The sequence below is a fragment of the Camellia sinensis genome, chromosome 10 (assembly GCF_055761805.1).
Source record: "Camellia sinensis isolate YWXY chromosome 10, ASM5576180v1, whole genome shotgun sequence".
In the NCBI taxonomy this organism is placed as follows: domain Eukaryota; kingdom Viridiplantae; phylum Streptophyta; class Magnoliopsida; order Ericales; family Theaceae; genus Camellia; species Camellia sinensis.
The window spans coordinates 64,594,227-64,610,820 of NC_138970.1; the positions used below are offsets into that span (position 1 = coordinate 64,594,227).

Below are 16,594 nucleotides of genomic sequence, written 5' to 3' on the forward strand. Positions count from 1 at the left end.
CTTTAAAAAATTCATCAAATATAAAAAATAAAAATATAAAAATATAATATACTTTTATATTCTTATATATTTATTAATTTTTTAAAAAATTGACACTAAACACAATAAATATATTTTTGAGTTAAATTAAACTAAAACGGGTAGAATATAGGGCCAATTTGAAAACTTAATTAAAAACAAAATTTTAACTTTGAACTTATTTTGAATCACATTACTTATCAATTTTTTTTTTTTTATAAATTTAAAAAAATAAAAATAACAGATCAACTTTTAACCCAACCCTCAAAAACAATCCATAATTAAACCAAATAAAAATGGAGTTGATTTTTATTGTAGGTAAAAACTGAAAAAATACGTGAAATCAATCTACCGACGATCTAACCAAACCAACTGTTAGACCAGCCTGCAGTTTCATTTCATTCCTTTTGCAAAGCCAGCTGTGTCTCCTCCCCACAACTCCTCAGAAATAAAAAAAGGGCAAATTACATATACCCCTCGAGGTTTCGCTAAATTACAGATACCCCCTGAGGTTTCGGAAATTACATCCCGCCCCCTGAGGTTTGTATTTTCATAACAATTTGCCCCTTGAGGTTTATATTTCATAACAAATTACCCCCTAATTTCTTATGCAAATATAGCATTCAGGGGGGAATTCGTAATTTCTCAAACCTCAGGGGGTATCTGTAATTTAGCCAAACCTCGAGGGGTATATGTAATTTGCCCTAAAAAAAACAAAGAACTTTCTCTCTCTCACTAGCTAACCTTCATTTTCTCTCTCCTCCCATCTCCGTGATCCTCAACAATCCATCAGCTAGTAAACAAGAAACACAGAGAGAGACAGAGAGAGAAAGAAGCACAAGTCAAAAAGAGAAACCAGAGAGATGAGTGTGATTGAAATCCTAACGAGAGTCGACGCGATCTGCAAGAAATACGACAAGTACGACTTCGACAAGCAGCAACATCTCAACCTCTCCGCCGCTGACGACGCCTTCGCCCGCCTCTACGCCGCCGTCGACTCCGACATCGACGCCGCTCTTCAGGTCTCTCTCAAAAAGTTCTATTTTCTAGGGCTTGCGTTTGATTTTTTTTTTTTTTTTTTTTTTTTTTTTTTTTTTTTTGCAGTTGGAGGTTTTTATTTTTTGATTTTGTAGAAAGCGGAGGCGGCATCGAACGAGAAAAGTAGGGCCTCTGCGGTTGCTATCAATGCCGAGATTCGACGCACCAAAGCTCGGTTGCTTGAGGAAGTCCCTAAATTGGAGAGATTGGCTATAAAAAAGGTTCGATCTTTTTGAAATTATTCTATTGATTTTATAGTAGAAATGTTTAATTTGATAATTTAGTTTGACTTTATTGAATTTGAATTTTGTGGTTATGTGATATTTTTGAAACCATAGAACTGAGGTTGACTTCAGCTGATTGTTCAACAGTTAGGGGAACTTATGATTCTAAGTTTATGTTAGAATGTTCTAAATTTGGTTGGGTTTCAAAAGTGACAGCTTCTTGAATTTTTTAAGCTTGATTTGTTAGGGTTTTGGGGTTGAAATATCCATTTCGAGGACTGTGAACAGTGATCTGTGAATTCTAACTTTTAAGTTTTGTGAAAATAAGGAGGAGGAGGAAGAAAAGTAGAGGAAGCAAGAAAAGTTTACCCTGATAAGGGTGAAGCAAAACACATAAAAAATATATAATCTCCAGTTCTCTAGAGCTCAGCTCCATTGAATTGAGGAATTACAATAGTATTTGTAGGATTTTAATAAAGTTTGATTATTTATCAAAAAAATAAAAATAAAAAAGAACAAAGTATTTGTAAGATGCTGTATTTCTCATGTTTCCATTATGAATGTTGACTCACAACTAAGAATGATAAACCTTACTGATTAAAATATTGTAAACCAACTGAAAACTATAGGAAAGACCCAAAAACATAACTTCAACCATAATACGACTCATTGGTGACCCTCGTGACCTGTGTTCAGGAAAACTGAAAACTACGGAAGTACGCTCAACTCGACCCTTAGAACCTAATAAATTACATGTAAATGTTTTCTTTTCTTTTCTTCTTCTTTTTTTATATTTTATTATATATATATGTAACGGGTCAGCTTGCGCGTAGCTTGACTAATTCTGGAGCTCTGAAATTAATGACCAGGCAAATCTCCAGTAGCCCCTTAGAGTGACTCAAGCTCGAGACCTTGAATCTTATCCTCAAGTCTTTACTTTTCGGTCAATCCCTTGGGATTTAAATTACATGTAGATCTGTCCAGCTACTTCCAAACAAACTTCATATTATTATAATTGGAGACTTTCAAAACTTCCATGGGTCCCTTCCTTTTGACTGAAAAAGCATCTTGATAACCGTGGCACCCATGGCCTTCGTCTTAAGCTTCTAAAGCCTATTAGATTTGTTTAACCATTTGACAGATGTTGCATCAATAATAAATCTTACTTTCAGGTTAAGGGGCTTTCGACAGAAGAACTTGCTGCCCGTAATGATTTGGTCCTTGCTCTGCCAGATAGGATTCAAGCCATACCAGATGGGAGTGCAGCTGCTCCCAAACAATCTGGAGGCTGGACAGGTTCAGCTTCCCGCACAGAAATCAAGTTTGATTCAGGTGATTGGTTGCCTTTATTCTACTCTTTTTCTCCCTCCTTTTTTCTTTTTTTTGGGAGGCTCTTACTTGAGATTTGTTGTTCAATTATTTGTTTCATTTGGATCATAGATGGACAGTTCAAGAGTGAGTACTTCCAGCAAACAGAAGAGTCCAGCCAATTCAGGCAAGAATATGAAATGCGGAAAATGAAGCAGGCATGCAATTCTTTAGAGTTGAATGCCTTTCTTTTTTTAATTGGAGGGAAATATGATTTTTTTCTTTCTGATGAGGATTTGTTCTTTTGTGGTTTCTACATTCATTGTTCTATTGATTCCAAATAAAAAATAAAAATAATTTGTTTTACTTTGATGTTCACACAGGACCAAGGATTGGAAGTGATATCAGAAGGTTTGGATACATTGAAAAACATGGCCCATGATTTGAATGAGGTTTGCTGCTGCCTTGTGCATTTGTATCTGTTGCTTTGTCCCATTTTGTGCACATCAATTTATGACTTTGCAATTCATACAGGAAATGGATCGGCAAGTTCCTTTAATGGACGAGATTGACACTAAGGTTTGAGAACTCGTCCTGTCCTGTTAATATCTAAAGCTACGAGTATTCTTAAATTATTAATGGTGTATTTCTTCACATCCTACAGGTTGACAAGGCCGCATCTGATCTTAAGAACACCAATGTGAGACTAAAGGATACTGTTAACCAGGTGATTGAGCTGCCACTGTATTTTCTGTAGATTTGCATCACTTTGTGTGTTGTAGAGCTGTGCTATGTCGTAGATCTCTTTGCTGGATTTGACAGAAAGTTTTGATTTGTTTCAGTTGAGGTCCAGTCGAAATTTCTGTATTGATATTATACTGTTGTGCATAATTCTTGGGATTGCTGCCTATCTATATAAGTAAGTTTCACTTTCTCTAAAAAAATGGAAAGAAAATGTTTTATCTAATTCTTGGTAATAGCTGACTTGCTTAATGGACTCTAGAAAATAATTTCATGCATGGGTGAACTTATAGTTAGAAGCCAATAATTGAACTTATAAACTAGAGCTGAGTGCATGGTTATTCTGGTTGAATCTTCTTTTTGCTTGGTTCAGTTTCTCCTGTTAATCTCTTTCTTTTCACTACCTTAGTGCATTTCAATGAAATAACAATTGTCGGATTGATTCTCCTACTTGTATGGGCTGAAATTTGATTGATTGGTCGACATTTGATTTTTCAAATTTCCTTCTCTTTTGGTTTAGTATTTTAAGCAGTCATTCTGATGGTTGTTGTACCTGCAGTGTATTGAAGAATTAAGATGATCGATCGGCTACTGTTTCTGCTCGTGATATTGGCTTTGTCTGGTATTGTTTTGCGTTGATTGAGGCCTTGTTATGTGCTTATTTTGGAGATGATTTGTTTTTCCGGTGTGTGTATGTCTTTTCTCATACTTTTGACTACTAATAATGTATATTTGTTCCAGCTTTCATTTTGTCTCCTTAATTTAAGGTATTATATTTCTATGCATATGATTAATGTTGTGACTCCTGTAAACACCACTTATGGTATTTGTGCAACCTATAGAGGGAAGAACCAAATTTGGATGAATTTGTAGGCTAGGGTTGCATCAACCGAAACTCCTATAAAAACTGATCTTGAAAAATCTGCAATTAAAGTCTAGGATATTTGCTGTTAGGATTAAACTAGGGATTGGCCCAGCTGAATGTTAAAAAAATGAATTTGTGCTGGTACTAAAGAGCAAGAGTTCAGGATTTTATTGAGTTGATTTACAACAAAAATTTGTTCTGCATCACTTTTTCATAGAAATCTCCTTGTGGTTTTAATTTCTTCTCGTAACTTTTTTTTTCTTCTGAAATATTATTAAAGTTGACCTTTCAGTTATAGCTGGGTTGTTGTGTCAACAATTTCGTGTTATGGTCGTCAAACTTACATCATATGATACCGTGATATTGTAGACATGCTATTTACTGCAGACAACAAAGTAGTAGAACGAGTGATATTTGGTGCTTTATGCTACAACATCCACCTTACCATAGAAAAGTTGTAAAATCGATCAGAATACTAGTAGCATAGGATGTGGCCAGCATTCAACAGTATAAGCGTTTTTCTTTTTTTAAAACCTAAGAATAGTTGTAAATTCAATCTGAATAATATTAGCATAGGATGTAGCTAGCATTCAGTGGTGTTTGCCCACTTTTCTAGTTGAAAAAAAATGATCGTCTCTTGGGTCTTCTTTTCCCTCTTGTTTGTGGCATTTAATGGCTATTAGATGTTCCAAGGAATTAGCCTTTTCTATGTTTCTTGGTGTAGAGGGTCCAAATGTAAGCATTGGAGATATGGATACTGCAAACGTTTAGTTGGAGATGATGGAGATTACCGTGAGTAAAGAGCAATGCAACCCAAAGGAATAGGTGGTGAATATATGATCCAAATGAGGAGGGGAGCCTTTTATGAAGTAGAGGAGATTGAGGTAAAGTACACTTATCAGAAAAAAAAGAAAAAGAAAAAGAGATTGAGAAAAAGTTGAAGTCCTTTTAGTATGTAAGTGGGCCTTGTGTTGCAATTGAAATAGAAATTATTTGTGATCAAGTTAGGATTCTTCTCTATGATAATCTGATAAGGATCTTATGATGTCGATGATATGAAGATAAGTGACTGTCGACGATTGGTCTAGGTGAAGACATCATCCACACCCGGATGAGACTTTGCTCTTAGCCACTAAGCCACATGATTCCCAATTCTCAGAATGGATCATAACACTACTCGAAGATCACACCCTGGACACAATATTGGCCATGAAACTATCTGAAAACCACACTATGGCTTCATACCAAGCTGCAAGAGGCCCCCAAGTTTTGCTAGTCAATTTTGGCAGACATCAGTTTGGGTGTGTGAGAGGTGAGGAAGAGGTTCTAGTCTAGCAGGAGATCCTCACTCTTCTGAAAGATAGGAGAAAGTGGCCCCTACCGAAGGGTCTCACTCTTTTTGAGGTTAAGAGTCAAGATAAATGTTTTTGTTTTGTCCTTATGGTACCGTTGGAGATGTGGACACTCTTTCAGAAAACCTCACCTAAAACATATGATGACCCCCTAGTCCAACATCAGTTCTATAAAATGGCACATAAACTGATTCGTGTTAGCGCCCTTCCTTCAGCTAGCTCTGCTTGATCTATACATCTTTTTTCTTCTTCTAATAGATACTAGTCATATAATTGATCTTTCGGTTTTTGAATTGTGTGGTTTAGTTCAGGTTGTTTTATGAGGTTGGTAATTCAAACCCAAATTCCAACATCAGTTGACATAACTAGGTTATGTATTTCACTGATTCAACCAATTTGCATAGAAAGTTTCAATTTTACAAATCAAACCTGAATTCCATTTCCCCAAAATTCAACTTAAATAGTGAATATCAGAACAAAACAATTTTAGAATTCTAATTTGATAATCATACTTCATAAAAAATACCAACAAAAAATTCCATTCTAAACTTGACTATGCCACCTACCTGAAGATCTCCACGAATGACTATGATTCTACCATTGATGGACTGAAATAGTAGCATTGCAGACACCCATCGTCCAATGAGGAAGAGGGAGAGAAGAGCAGAGGGAAGTGAGAGAGAGAGAGAGAGAGAGAGGGAGGGAGGGAGGGATAAGTTTTACCGTATATTATGACAGATCTGGCAAGGACTTTATGTATAATCATGCACTAATGCATTAAATAATAGATTTTAAATGGGTAAATGGGATTTCTGTTGGTTTTGATTCACTCTGTGTCCAAAATACAAAAGCAGGATACCAAACCAAAACTGATAAAAAACCTATCGGTTGGTCGGCTATTTTACACCCCTACTTCCTACGGTATCTCGACCGCCAATAATACATGGCAGTTCGAGTACATAGAATGAAATGGGTTATCTTAAAAAACTGATCAACCACCAGCATAATTGAATTGTGCTAGGTGCTATGCCTACTCACATGATCACAATTAACAGTTGCAATTGGGAAGTCACTCTCTTGTGACTGGCCCGTAGCTAGCTGATGAGTGTGACACCTATTGCTGGTCTGTCCAATATCCCTCCATATACTAGGCCTATAACATTTGTCTTCCAAGAAGAGAACAACTTTATCTTGCCTAAGATGGATTATACCCCTTCCATTTAGCTCCTGGATTAGAAAATTTCCATCTTCCCCATATTTGATTCGCTACGAGTTTGAAAAGTATTCTGTGAATAAACACCTTTAATAGCATCAGATTCAATTACCTCAACCAATAAAGTATTAAATCATTCTACAACTCAATGCATTTGCAACATGGTTTTGTGAACTATCCTCATGCTTAAGGACAAAATTGTAAGCTTCAATACTTGCACCACATAAAATTCTACATTAATACAATTTCCTTGTGTCGTTAACTTCTTGCTTAAAATGCTATAGGTTTACTCCGTTGGCTAAGATTCTACCAAACTGGCTTGAGAAACATCACATTCCACTTCAAGTGCTAGGTTGAAATCCTCCCCGTTGCAGGCAGGAAATGGAGATTTCTACATCATAATCAATGATTGTGAGAGAGCCACATTAATACATTAGTATTTTAAAACTCATAATGATGTGGCAATTTATACTCTAAATTTTGAATTTTGATGATGTTCCACAAAATAGACCTAGGTGGTGGCCTCTCTTCTTCCTCATGGAATGAGCTTATCTCTACTTTTTTGGACATTGAAGCATGTATATCATATCCTTAACTGAATCGTAGCTCCTTTTGCAAGTTTTTGCACTTCCTATGCAAGGGTGCCACTTGCTGGGTCAAATCTACTAAAAAGTGTTAATTTTTGTCAAGCTGCCCTCTCTTTGCCTTGAAGTATAAAAGCAGTTTCTAAGGACTTGAAACATACTTTAATGTAAAAAAGTAGCAAAGAGAAAAAAAATAGAAAAAATAAACACAGTAGAGTATTGAGAAAAAGACTTGATAATTCACAAAAGCAAGCATCAATAGTGGTAGATGAACAAAAATCCCGAAGTGGTTGTGTTTCTAACAATCTCTATACATACTAACAATTGAGTACCAAATCCTTATTTTGTCATCCTTAAGAATACCATTAAATCCATGACTACAGTTACAAAATCCTTTTCCGTTAATCCTATACGGTAAAAGCATAATAAAACACTCACTTAAATCATCAAACAAAACTCTAATGCTCTCTAAGATTAAGAATAAGAATAAGATCAATTAATTGGTCACTTCGTTTGGTCTTGAAACTCCTCTTTTAACTTCGGCATTGCTGCCTGTTTGGTAACGTTTACGTTTTCAATTTATATTTACAAAAATTTTATAAACTGGTTTTTGTTTATTTTTTATTTATTTTTAGAAAAACATAAATTACAAACGCGTTTGGTTTAGACAAAATATTTTTAAAAATTTAAAAATATAAAAAAGAGTGAGAAATGGCAAGTGGTGGCGGGTGGTGACGAGTGGTGGCGGCGGAAGACGGTGGTGGAAAATGATGGCGGGTGGTGGTGGCGGCGGAAGGCGGTGGTGGAAAATGGTGGCAGGTGGTGGGTGATGGTGGCAAAAGACGGTGGTGGCAAGTGGCGGGTGGGTGGGTGGTGGTGGCGGCGGCGGCGGCGAAAGACGATGGTGGAAAGTGGCGGGTGGTGGCGGCGGAAGACGGTGGTGGAAAGCGATGACGGGTGGGTGGATGGTGGTGGCAGGTGAGTGGTGGTGGCGGGTAGGTGGTGGTGGTGGTGGTGAGTGGGTGGGTGACGGTGGCGGGTGGTGGCGGCGGCGGCGGGTGGGGGGTGGCGGTGGCGGTGGCGGTGGCGGGCGGTGGGTGGCGGTGGCGAGTGGGTGGTGGGTGGTGGTGGTGGAAGACTGTGGTGGTAGCGGGGGGTGGGTGGCTGGCGGGTGGTGGTGGTGGTGGCGGGTGGTGGTGAGTGGTGGTGGGGGGTGGGTGGTGGTGGTGGAAGACGGTGGTGGAAAATGGTGGCGGGTGGTGGCTAGTGTTGGGTGGGAAAAAAAAAAAAACTGAAAACTCAAAACGGAAACACATTTTTTGAGTTTATATTTTTTGGCCAAATTTATAAACTGAAACCATTAATTTATAAATCAAAAATTTACCAAGCAAGTTTTTATTTGAGTTTTTTAAATTTTTGTAAATATAAATTAAAAACTGAAAATGTAAGTGTTGCCAAACGGAAACTTTTACCAGATGCTTCTCCTGAGCTGTATCACATAAGTAAACATACATAACAACATTAATCACATTCTAGCTCAAACAAATCCAGTATTTGGAAATATAAGTTTACATACATAAGTTTGCACCACAATTTAATTTCAATAAAAAATGCCTTAACCACGAACACATTTTCTAAATTAACCTAAATTCATTTCAATTGCAAAAAAATTGTTAGTCACCAAATATGAGATCATGCCTTGGACATAAAATTAAATTTACACAATGTCTAGAACTCTAGCATATACACAAATTTCTTAACTCATCCTAGCAACTAAAAGTTAACATACTCAACATAAAATCTAAGAACAAATTTATGCACTTACATATTTATAGCATGTGAATTTATAAAAAATGAAGTTTTGGGGTGTGAAAACCTTACTCGAAGCAAGTCTTTATTAATAGAGCTGAAAGGAGTACAAAGAGCTTACAAGCTTGCACTCATCAACAACACCCTCAATGTCGATGATGCCACTTTTTATCATTTGTGTAGTTACCAGTAATGGTCAAACCATTCGAACTTACGTTCACCTAGTTTATTTTTATATTGCTCTTCTTGTTTATTACATTTTTGTCTTATTTATCTCAGATTCTCAGTTTTGTTCTGTGTGTGCGTGGTAAGTGAGCAATTTTATTACTAGAACAGAGAGATGTAATGAGGCTTTGGACATGACCCTAAGTGTCTGTAAAAAATAAACCTTCGAGGCAACACAACTCTTAGGCAACATAAAAACAGGATCTAACCAAACAAAGAAAGTAAAATGCTCACAGCTCGAGGGACTAGGCTAAAGCACAAAAACCAAAATATAGATAAACAAACCGCACTCATCCAGAACACTTCTTCTCACAAGCCAGAGGCTCAGTAGTAGGCATATATAACTCAAGAACTATACAATAAACAAATAGAACCATTATCCCACGTCTCCTTATATCAATTAGAGTGTGAACTCTTACTAGAAGGCTTTGGGCATGACTTCTTTTCCCTTGCAATTTGTTTGGTTGAGTTTTCAGAATCTGCTTTTGTAATTTTTTTTTTTTCAAAAAATTACAAATTAGTTTGACAAAAATAAACCCCAAACTAGTTTATTTTTGAATTTTCTAAAATTATTTTCGTCCCCAAAAAGAGAAAACTATATGAAAATAATATTTTTCTTTTCTTTCACCAAACTAGTTTTTGTAAATTTTCAAAAATAGATTTTGAAAACACAACCAAACATTAGAATTTGAATTTCTCTATAAGTTTCCTTTTGTTCTCATCTTTGAAAGGAGTGGCATCCATAATCCTTTTAGTTTCATCCTTGGCTTCTTTTTTATTATTATTATTATTTTTTTTATTATTAGCAATAAAAGGAGTGTTTTGTGGCTAGAGGGCCATCCATCTCTCCTCGAAGCTTGTATTCTGTAGTTCTTGTGTGCTAAATAAAATCCTGTCTTTGTATTCTCCTCAGGGATCTTGTTTTCTCCTTTGTGATTGTACTTCCTTTTGTGGCTGCTTATTTGGTATTAGAGCAGTGGAAGCTTTAACATCTGTTTTTCTAGTTTTTCCAACTTCAAGTTATAATCCATTTCCTTTTTCTACTCTTGGACTTAACACATAAAGAGTATGCTTTGTGACTGTCGCTATTTGTGGATCATATCATCTGTAGCATCTTCCTTTTAAGAAATACTCACATCTTTCCTCTCTTTTTTTTCCCCTTTACTCTTCATCTCAACCCCTGGAATCTCATTGGGAACACATGCTGATAACACATCAAAAATATTTGATGAAGTTGGATAAGTTGACGTAGAGGTCACCTCAAGCTTTTTCTTTGGGCAAGCATGCATGACATCCTTACCATTTCTCTTTTTGGCCTTCTGCCCATTCACTGGGTTTTGTTTCCCCTTTATCCTTTTTAACTAACCATTCTTGTTTGGTTGAGAAACTAGAAACCATGAGCTTTTGGTCAATGACTAAAAGCCTCGCACTCATCACATTTTTGGGGTTTCCTTGACACTTCAACTTTAATTTGATAAGGGTCCTCATAACCTAAATTAAGTATGAAGGAATTTGGAATCTCCTTATTTGCTTAAATTTCAATACACACGCTTTGGCAAAATAAGCCTACAATGAGATCGAGTATACTGCCAATCACATTCGCCACATAGCTGAAACCATCTTCTATCCAAAGCTTAAATGGAACATCAAAAAACTTCCCGCAAACCAGCACACTAGAGAATTCACTCCTAAATAATTTCATACCAGGGTGACATCTTTTTACAATTGCATACATCTCAACTTCCACAATTCAAGTATGTTTGTCTTACTATATCATGTTAAGTATCTTCCAAACATTTTCTATTATAAGAATTGGTTGGTCTAATAGTTCTTACATTTCACCCTTGGCGTTGTAATATACATTATCAAATTTTATTTATCAAAAAAAAAAAATAAAAAAAATATACATTTTCAAATTTCTCTCATTAATGATTTGACTATAGATAACAAAATGGTACCCTTTTAAAATCTATGGGGTTGTGATATTCATTATTTTTAATTTATGTATGTTTTTGTTAAGTTATATTTCATCTATTTGATTGTAGTCTTATATATTCAAAACCTCTTAATCTAGAACTGTTCTCTACTCTTAAAACATTTATTCTACTATAATTTCGTTGATCAATACTTTTAACAATTAACATATCTCATGTAATCTTGTCTTCCAACATGTCTAGCCACTTCATTCATTAATTGCAAAGAAAACATTCAATAATTTATAAGCTTGTAACAGTTTCATTTAACCCAAAGATTCACATGCTTGGAGAGTGAACTTTTAGTTGCAATATGTGTATATATATTACACAGATATCTACAACATACCCATTTATGTACATTGTATTTATGAAAAAAGTAGTGATTTACAAACAGAAATTATAACTAGAAATTCACTAGTAGAACATGGCATGTTAGTTTCTAATTATTTCATAAAAAATATCCATCATCATTGTTATTATTTTCTGAAGTAATAGTGCCGTGTCATTCTAGTTAGAAATTCTTTTTATGAAGCATTCCCAGTGAAATAAATCACTGTATTTGCTTTGGCCCACTACCTTGTTGTACAAGACTTATTTGACACATTCCAACTTCTTTAAAAATATGAAACATACATTCACTTCCAGAAAAGCACCTAGATGTTATATCCATATGGTTTCCTGAATACTTCACTCACCTTCTGCGAAGTCCAAGTGATTAAACTCTTGATATTGGATTATAGAATTCCACTGGTTGGTGTTGAAGTTGTTACCTTCAAACTGGTTTGTACTACATAATTATTCGATTCAGTTCTGTCGTCGCTCCATTGATCATCTCTGTCAGTTACCTTCTTCTTGGGTTGGATGATATTCTCATACTGAGTTCCTTCAGTGGGCTGCTTTCTCTTCTGTCCATTGATTGAATTGTCAAAAGGTGGGACCGAGTATTGTGAATAGTTTGTGTCAGAATAGCCTTCACAGACTGTAGTAGAGTTTTTGCTAGCTTCAAAGCTTATGCTAGAAAACCGTGTCTATGGAAGACCCAATGATTAATGGTAACACCAGGCAATCTCTGTACAGAAATTCTCTGACCATTTCAAGTTTGGCATTGACGTTAGTCCGGAAAACGTTTTCCGCCCAAATAGGCTTCTTTTCCATTGACCACTGAAACATTTTCCGTTGACTTTTGTTTTCCGTTATGCCAAACACCAGCGCAAACAAATGGAGTGTTAACAAGAAGTGGACGTTCTTATGAATCACTAGATCCAACATGAGGGCTTAACCTTCCTTGCCACTTCTTGCATTGGCATAGTCTACAACAAGCTCTAAGCAGCTCTTCTTCTCCTGAGTTTCCATTAACACATGCAGACACAATACACATTTCATATATCAACTCAATACCAGCACAAGAATATATACTCCCTCCGTCCCAAAATAATGGTCCCTTTTGGGGAATCCAACTTTTTTTGGTAGTGCAATTATTGCATTTGAAAAAAGTTGATTTTCCAAAATTATCCTTTTGATAGTACATTTTTTGAGAATATCAATACATAATTGTACTTTTTATGTTGTTTATTAATTTAAAAGAAGGGTAAAATAGGAAATTTATATTATTTTTGTACTTGATTTTTTAAGAAGGACTAATATTTTGGGACAATAAAAAATGGAATAAGGGACTAATATTTTGGGACGGAGGGAGTATAATTTTTCTACTTTTTTACACTAAGCAGAGATTGATCGAAATGCTTTTCTTCCTAACAGTTAGGTGATCGGGTGGCACTGCACTGCACTACCACCGCTACCATTACCTTCACCACCACCATCACCATTGCGGCCACCACTGTCGCCCCACCACCACCACTAATACAACCATTAGTTTATTGATTTCAAGGATGCAGCCAAACATAGGAAAGTGTTTTCTCTGAAACTTTCCCGCTGAAGCAAATGGAACGTAAATGAAAGCTAGATATCATGCAAAACAACTTACCCTCATGCATCTTTTTCGCTTGGAAGTCAGCCTCGTTGCTTCAGGCAATCTGTACTCCTGCATGTTCCTGTCCGTCTTGATTCCTCTTGGAGGGCGTCCTCTATAGAACACCAGAGCTTTTTTCACTCCAAATATCCTTGCTCCACATGAACTGAGAATTGGTTTATCAGTTCCCGCAGCCTTCCAATAACCTGAAGCTGCCATCCTATTAGGCCTCACTCCGTTGGGCTACTTTCTATCCCTTGGGGTGAAGAAGTACCATTCCTCCTCGCCAAACAAAGCTTCCCTGTTTAAAAGAGAAAAAAAAAATTTATTTTTCGCTTAGTTAGTTTGACCATCAAAAGAATAAAAGAAGATTTCTAGAACAAAGTGTTGGGTGCAACAACACAGACTAGGTAGCTCCCAAGGTTTGCACTTGTAGAGATCAACTTCAGCAATGATAGCTGCTGGCAGTGAACTTGAGGTTGCTTTGTTTCTCAAATAGTGCACGATGAGCTCCTCGTCAGTTGGGTGGAACCTAAAACCAGGTGGAAGTTGAATATTTGAGTTGGGTTTTTCTCCATGGAAGAGGGCTTTCTTCTTTTTGTTGGAGGAACCTAGGATGAATTAACTACCGATGTTATCAAGTGAGGTCGATGTGAATTAGAGAGCAGTGTACTGGTTATATTATATATGGTGTACTCATGCAGGTTAGGTCATTGATGTTGGCTAATTAAATAGGATTAAATCAATTACATGTGGGTGGTTTTATGAAATAGAAAGGAAAGCAACCCTTTGTCTTAACTATAGACTTATTTGTGTGGACAATGATGGGTCTTTGTATATACCATATTTAGAAGTGTGAGATAGTATTGTAGCCTCTTGCTAGAATTATGACCAGTATAATGATTGTGGAGATTCAATATGAAGTCTACTAATTGAATGGCTTGGATCATCTAAGTATAACCAATCTATGACTGATTTTGAGTTGGCGCAGCATGGAAGTAATGTGTGAAATGTGACAATGTGGTCAGGTTGCATTATGCTTCCATAAAATAAAAATTGAATGGCTTGAATTATGACCAGTACCATGTTTGTGGGAAATAATTTTCAGTTGGATCGAAGTACTATGTTTGTTTTTCAGAGTCGATCAGAAATTTGATGCTAGCCTTGATTTATTCTCTTATGTTACATATATGAACTGACTGATCAAACATCTTCCTGAGAGAACTAGGAGTTATTTTCTGCATTCTTTGGTCAAACATCCATTAAAAAGCAGGCATTGAGGAGGAAGTTTCCGAACCAACATGGCTAGCTTGTTGGCCAAGAGTCTCTATACCTTGTTAGGATGTACGAGGTTTGACTCTTCTCACCTTTTGTTTGAGTGATTTTTCCGTTATATTTGTTTGGAGTTTTCTGGTATTTGTTTGGTTTGATGAGGTTGTTGTATGATTGTGGCTACATGTTTGACTTTATTTTTCCAGTTTGATGTAATTTTCTTGTTATTTATCTCCTCCTACCTATTGACCAAAAATAAAGAGTTTCTTTTGCTATTGATTTGATGTGAAATGCTAGGTTATATAAAAGCAGCTGGCTTGAATTAGTCTTGGCAATATTTTTTATTTGTAAAATATTTCAAAATTGAAAGCTTCAAAAAAATTTGCTTCAAATTCAATTATTGAATTCATCAAAATAAGATTTTCAGAGCATATGAGAGGGTTTGATCCTTTTAATGCCAACATAGCAAGATAGGAATAAATCACCTTATGATTATTATTATTGTGATTGGTTATATATGTCTTTTTTTTGCCTACTAGTATAGAATAAAATATAGTCAATAGAAAATTAAAGCTAATTAAAAGTGAGGAGTCAAAGACCTGGATTAACCCCCCAGTTTGATTACGGAAATAAGGAAAATATTAAACATAAATATTTTCTTTATACAAAAAAAAAAAAAAAAAACTCGTACAAAATCTCGTAGGGTGTCATTTTTTTACAATCATGAACCGCAAAATGATAGATTTTCTATTTTTCAATGGATGAATATTATTTTATATATATAAAAAATTCAATATATAAATTATTATTATTTTTTGTTTGTACAAGGTTGCTGTACAAATGCTGCCCTTTGGCTCCATCCATGCCATGTCATGACCTAGCTTTGTCCGTACAAAATTCCAAAAGGGGGAACCCTGTATAAACCCTGCTGTGAAGTTGAACTGGAGAAAAGAATTCTTTCGAAAACTACAAAATCTTTTGATACCGAATTTTGATTTTGCATGCAAATGAAATGTACCATGTGAGGTCATTGTGTGTAGGATTGTAAATGAACTGAGCCGTTAATGAATAATACAGCTTAGCTTGTTTAAAACTTATTTGAGTTTGACTTATTTACTGAATAAACAATTTCAAATCAAATTTTTAGACTTGGTTTAGTATTGAGCCGAGATTGAGTAGACTCAAACTCAACTCGATTAAGCTTGTGAATAGTTACATAAATTAATATTTATTTTTAATGATATATCAAATATGTTCTATTTGTCTATTTGTGTTTGGTGTTTGTACAAATTTAAATATTTGATTGATAAAATTTATTAATAACATGTTTTTTTTGGGTGCTCATAATGTTTTCTTTTTTCTCTTAATGTGCATTAGAGTTTAGTGTTCTTTTTTCTTTTTTTTTTTTTAAAAAATTCTTTTCGAACTTGAGTTTGACTCTTTTATATAATTGAGTTGACTCGAACTAAACTCAAGCCTAAGCTTGGGTTTTTTAAGTTTGTTGTGCTCATCTTGAGCTTGAGTTTGACAAATTTTTAACGAGCCTTCTTTAAAATATGTGTCGATTCGATTGACTCGACTCGGTTCACTCAGCCAAGAAACGTGTTGTGAGGTTGTTCATACCAATGCTTCCTTGTCAGGTTCTGTAGATATGAACATTGAACCCTAAGAGAGGTTTTGTTTGGGAGTCTGTAAAAGATATGGATGTTCTTTGGGGGCTCAAAATCTTGGCAGCTAGCAGAGTCTTTGTATTGACAGAACAAACAATCATTTTACTAGTGATGATGAAATTGTTTTTGAGGTTGGTTTTTGACGAGGTTAGTGTGTTCGGTTCTGTTTGGTGCAAGTTCGGATATGTTTTTCAGAATTTGTTAGTGTTTGGTGCAATTTTGCTAATATTTAAAAAAGGTAAAAAAAAAACTTAAAGCCGAGTAGGGATTGTTTTTAGCTTTTGCCTTTAGATTTGTAAACCAACAAATTATAGTAATTTAGCTATCTAT

General features: G+C 35.5%; 1 protein-coding gene across 7 annotated transcripts; it reads left to right on the forward strand.

Annotated features, from left to right (window-relative positions):
* Nucleotides 1–723: 723 nt before the first annotated feature.
* On the forward strand, nucleotides 724–15,734 carry LOC114277659 (syntaxin-71). Of its 7 annotated transcripts, none has more exons than XR_014342128.1 (10): nucleotides 724–1,040; nucleotides 1,152–1,277; nucleotides 2,453–2,612; nucleotides 2,721–2,806; nucleotides 2,972–3,040; nucleotides 3,123–3,167; nucleotides 3,253–3,315; nucleotides 3,431–3,507; nucleotides 3,889–4,014; nucleotides 7,044–7,448. XR_014342128.1 is itself a non-coding variant. In XM_082891558.1 (10 exons), the coding sequence occupies exons 1-9, from the start codon at nucleotides 882–884 to the stop codon at nucleotides 3,902–3,904; spliced, it is 801 nt and encodes a 266-aa protein (XP_082747684.1). In that variant the 5' UTR covers nucleotides 724–881; the 3' UTR covers nucleotides 3,905–3,951; nucleotides 15,423–15,734. The 7 variants fall into 7 exon arrangements, 5 of the variants coding, with proteins under 5 accessions (XP_082747684.1, XP_082747683.1, XP_082747686.1 ...); XM_082891558.1 differs by lacking the exon at nucleotides 7,044–7,448 and adding an exon at nucleotides 15,423–15,734 and having other exon boundaries at nucleotides 3,889–3,951; XM_082891557.1 differs by having other exon boundaries at nucleotides 3,889–3,951.
* Nucleotides 15,735–16,594: the final 860 nt, after the last annotated feature.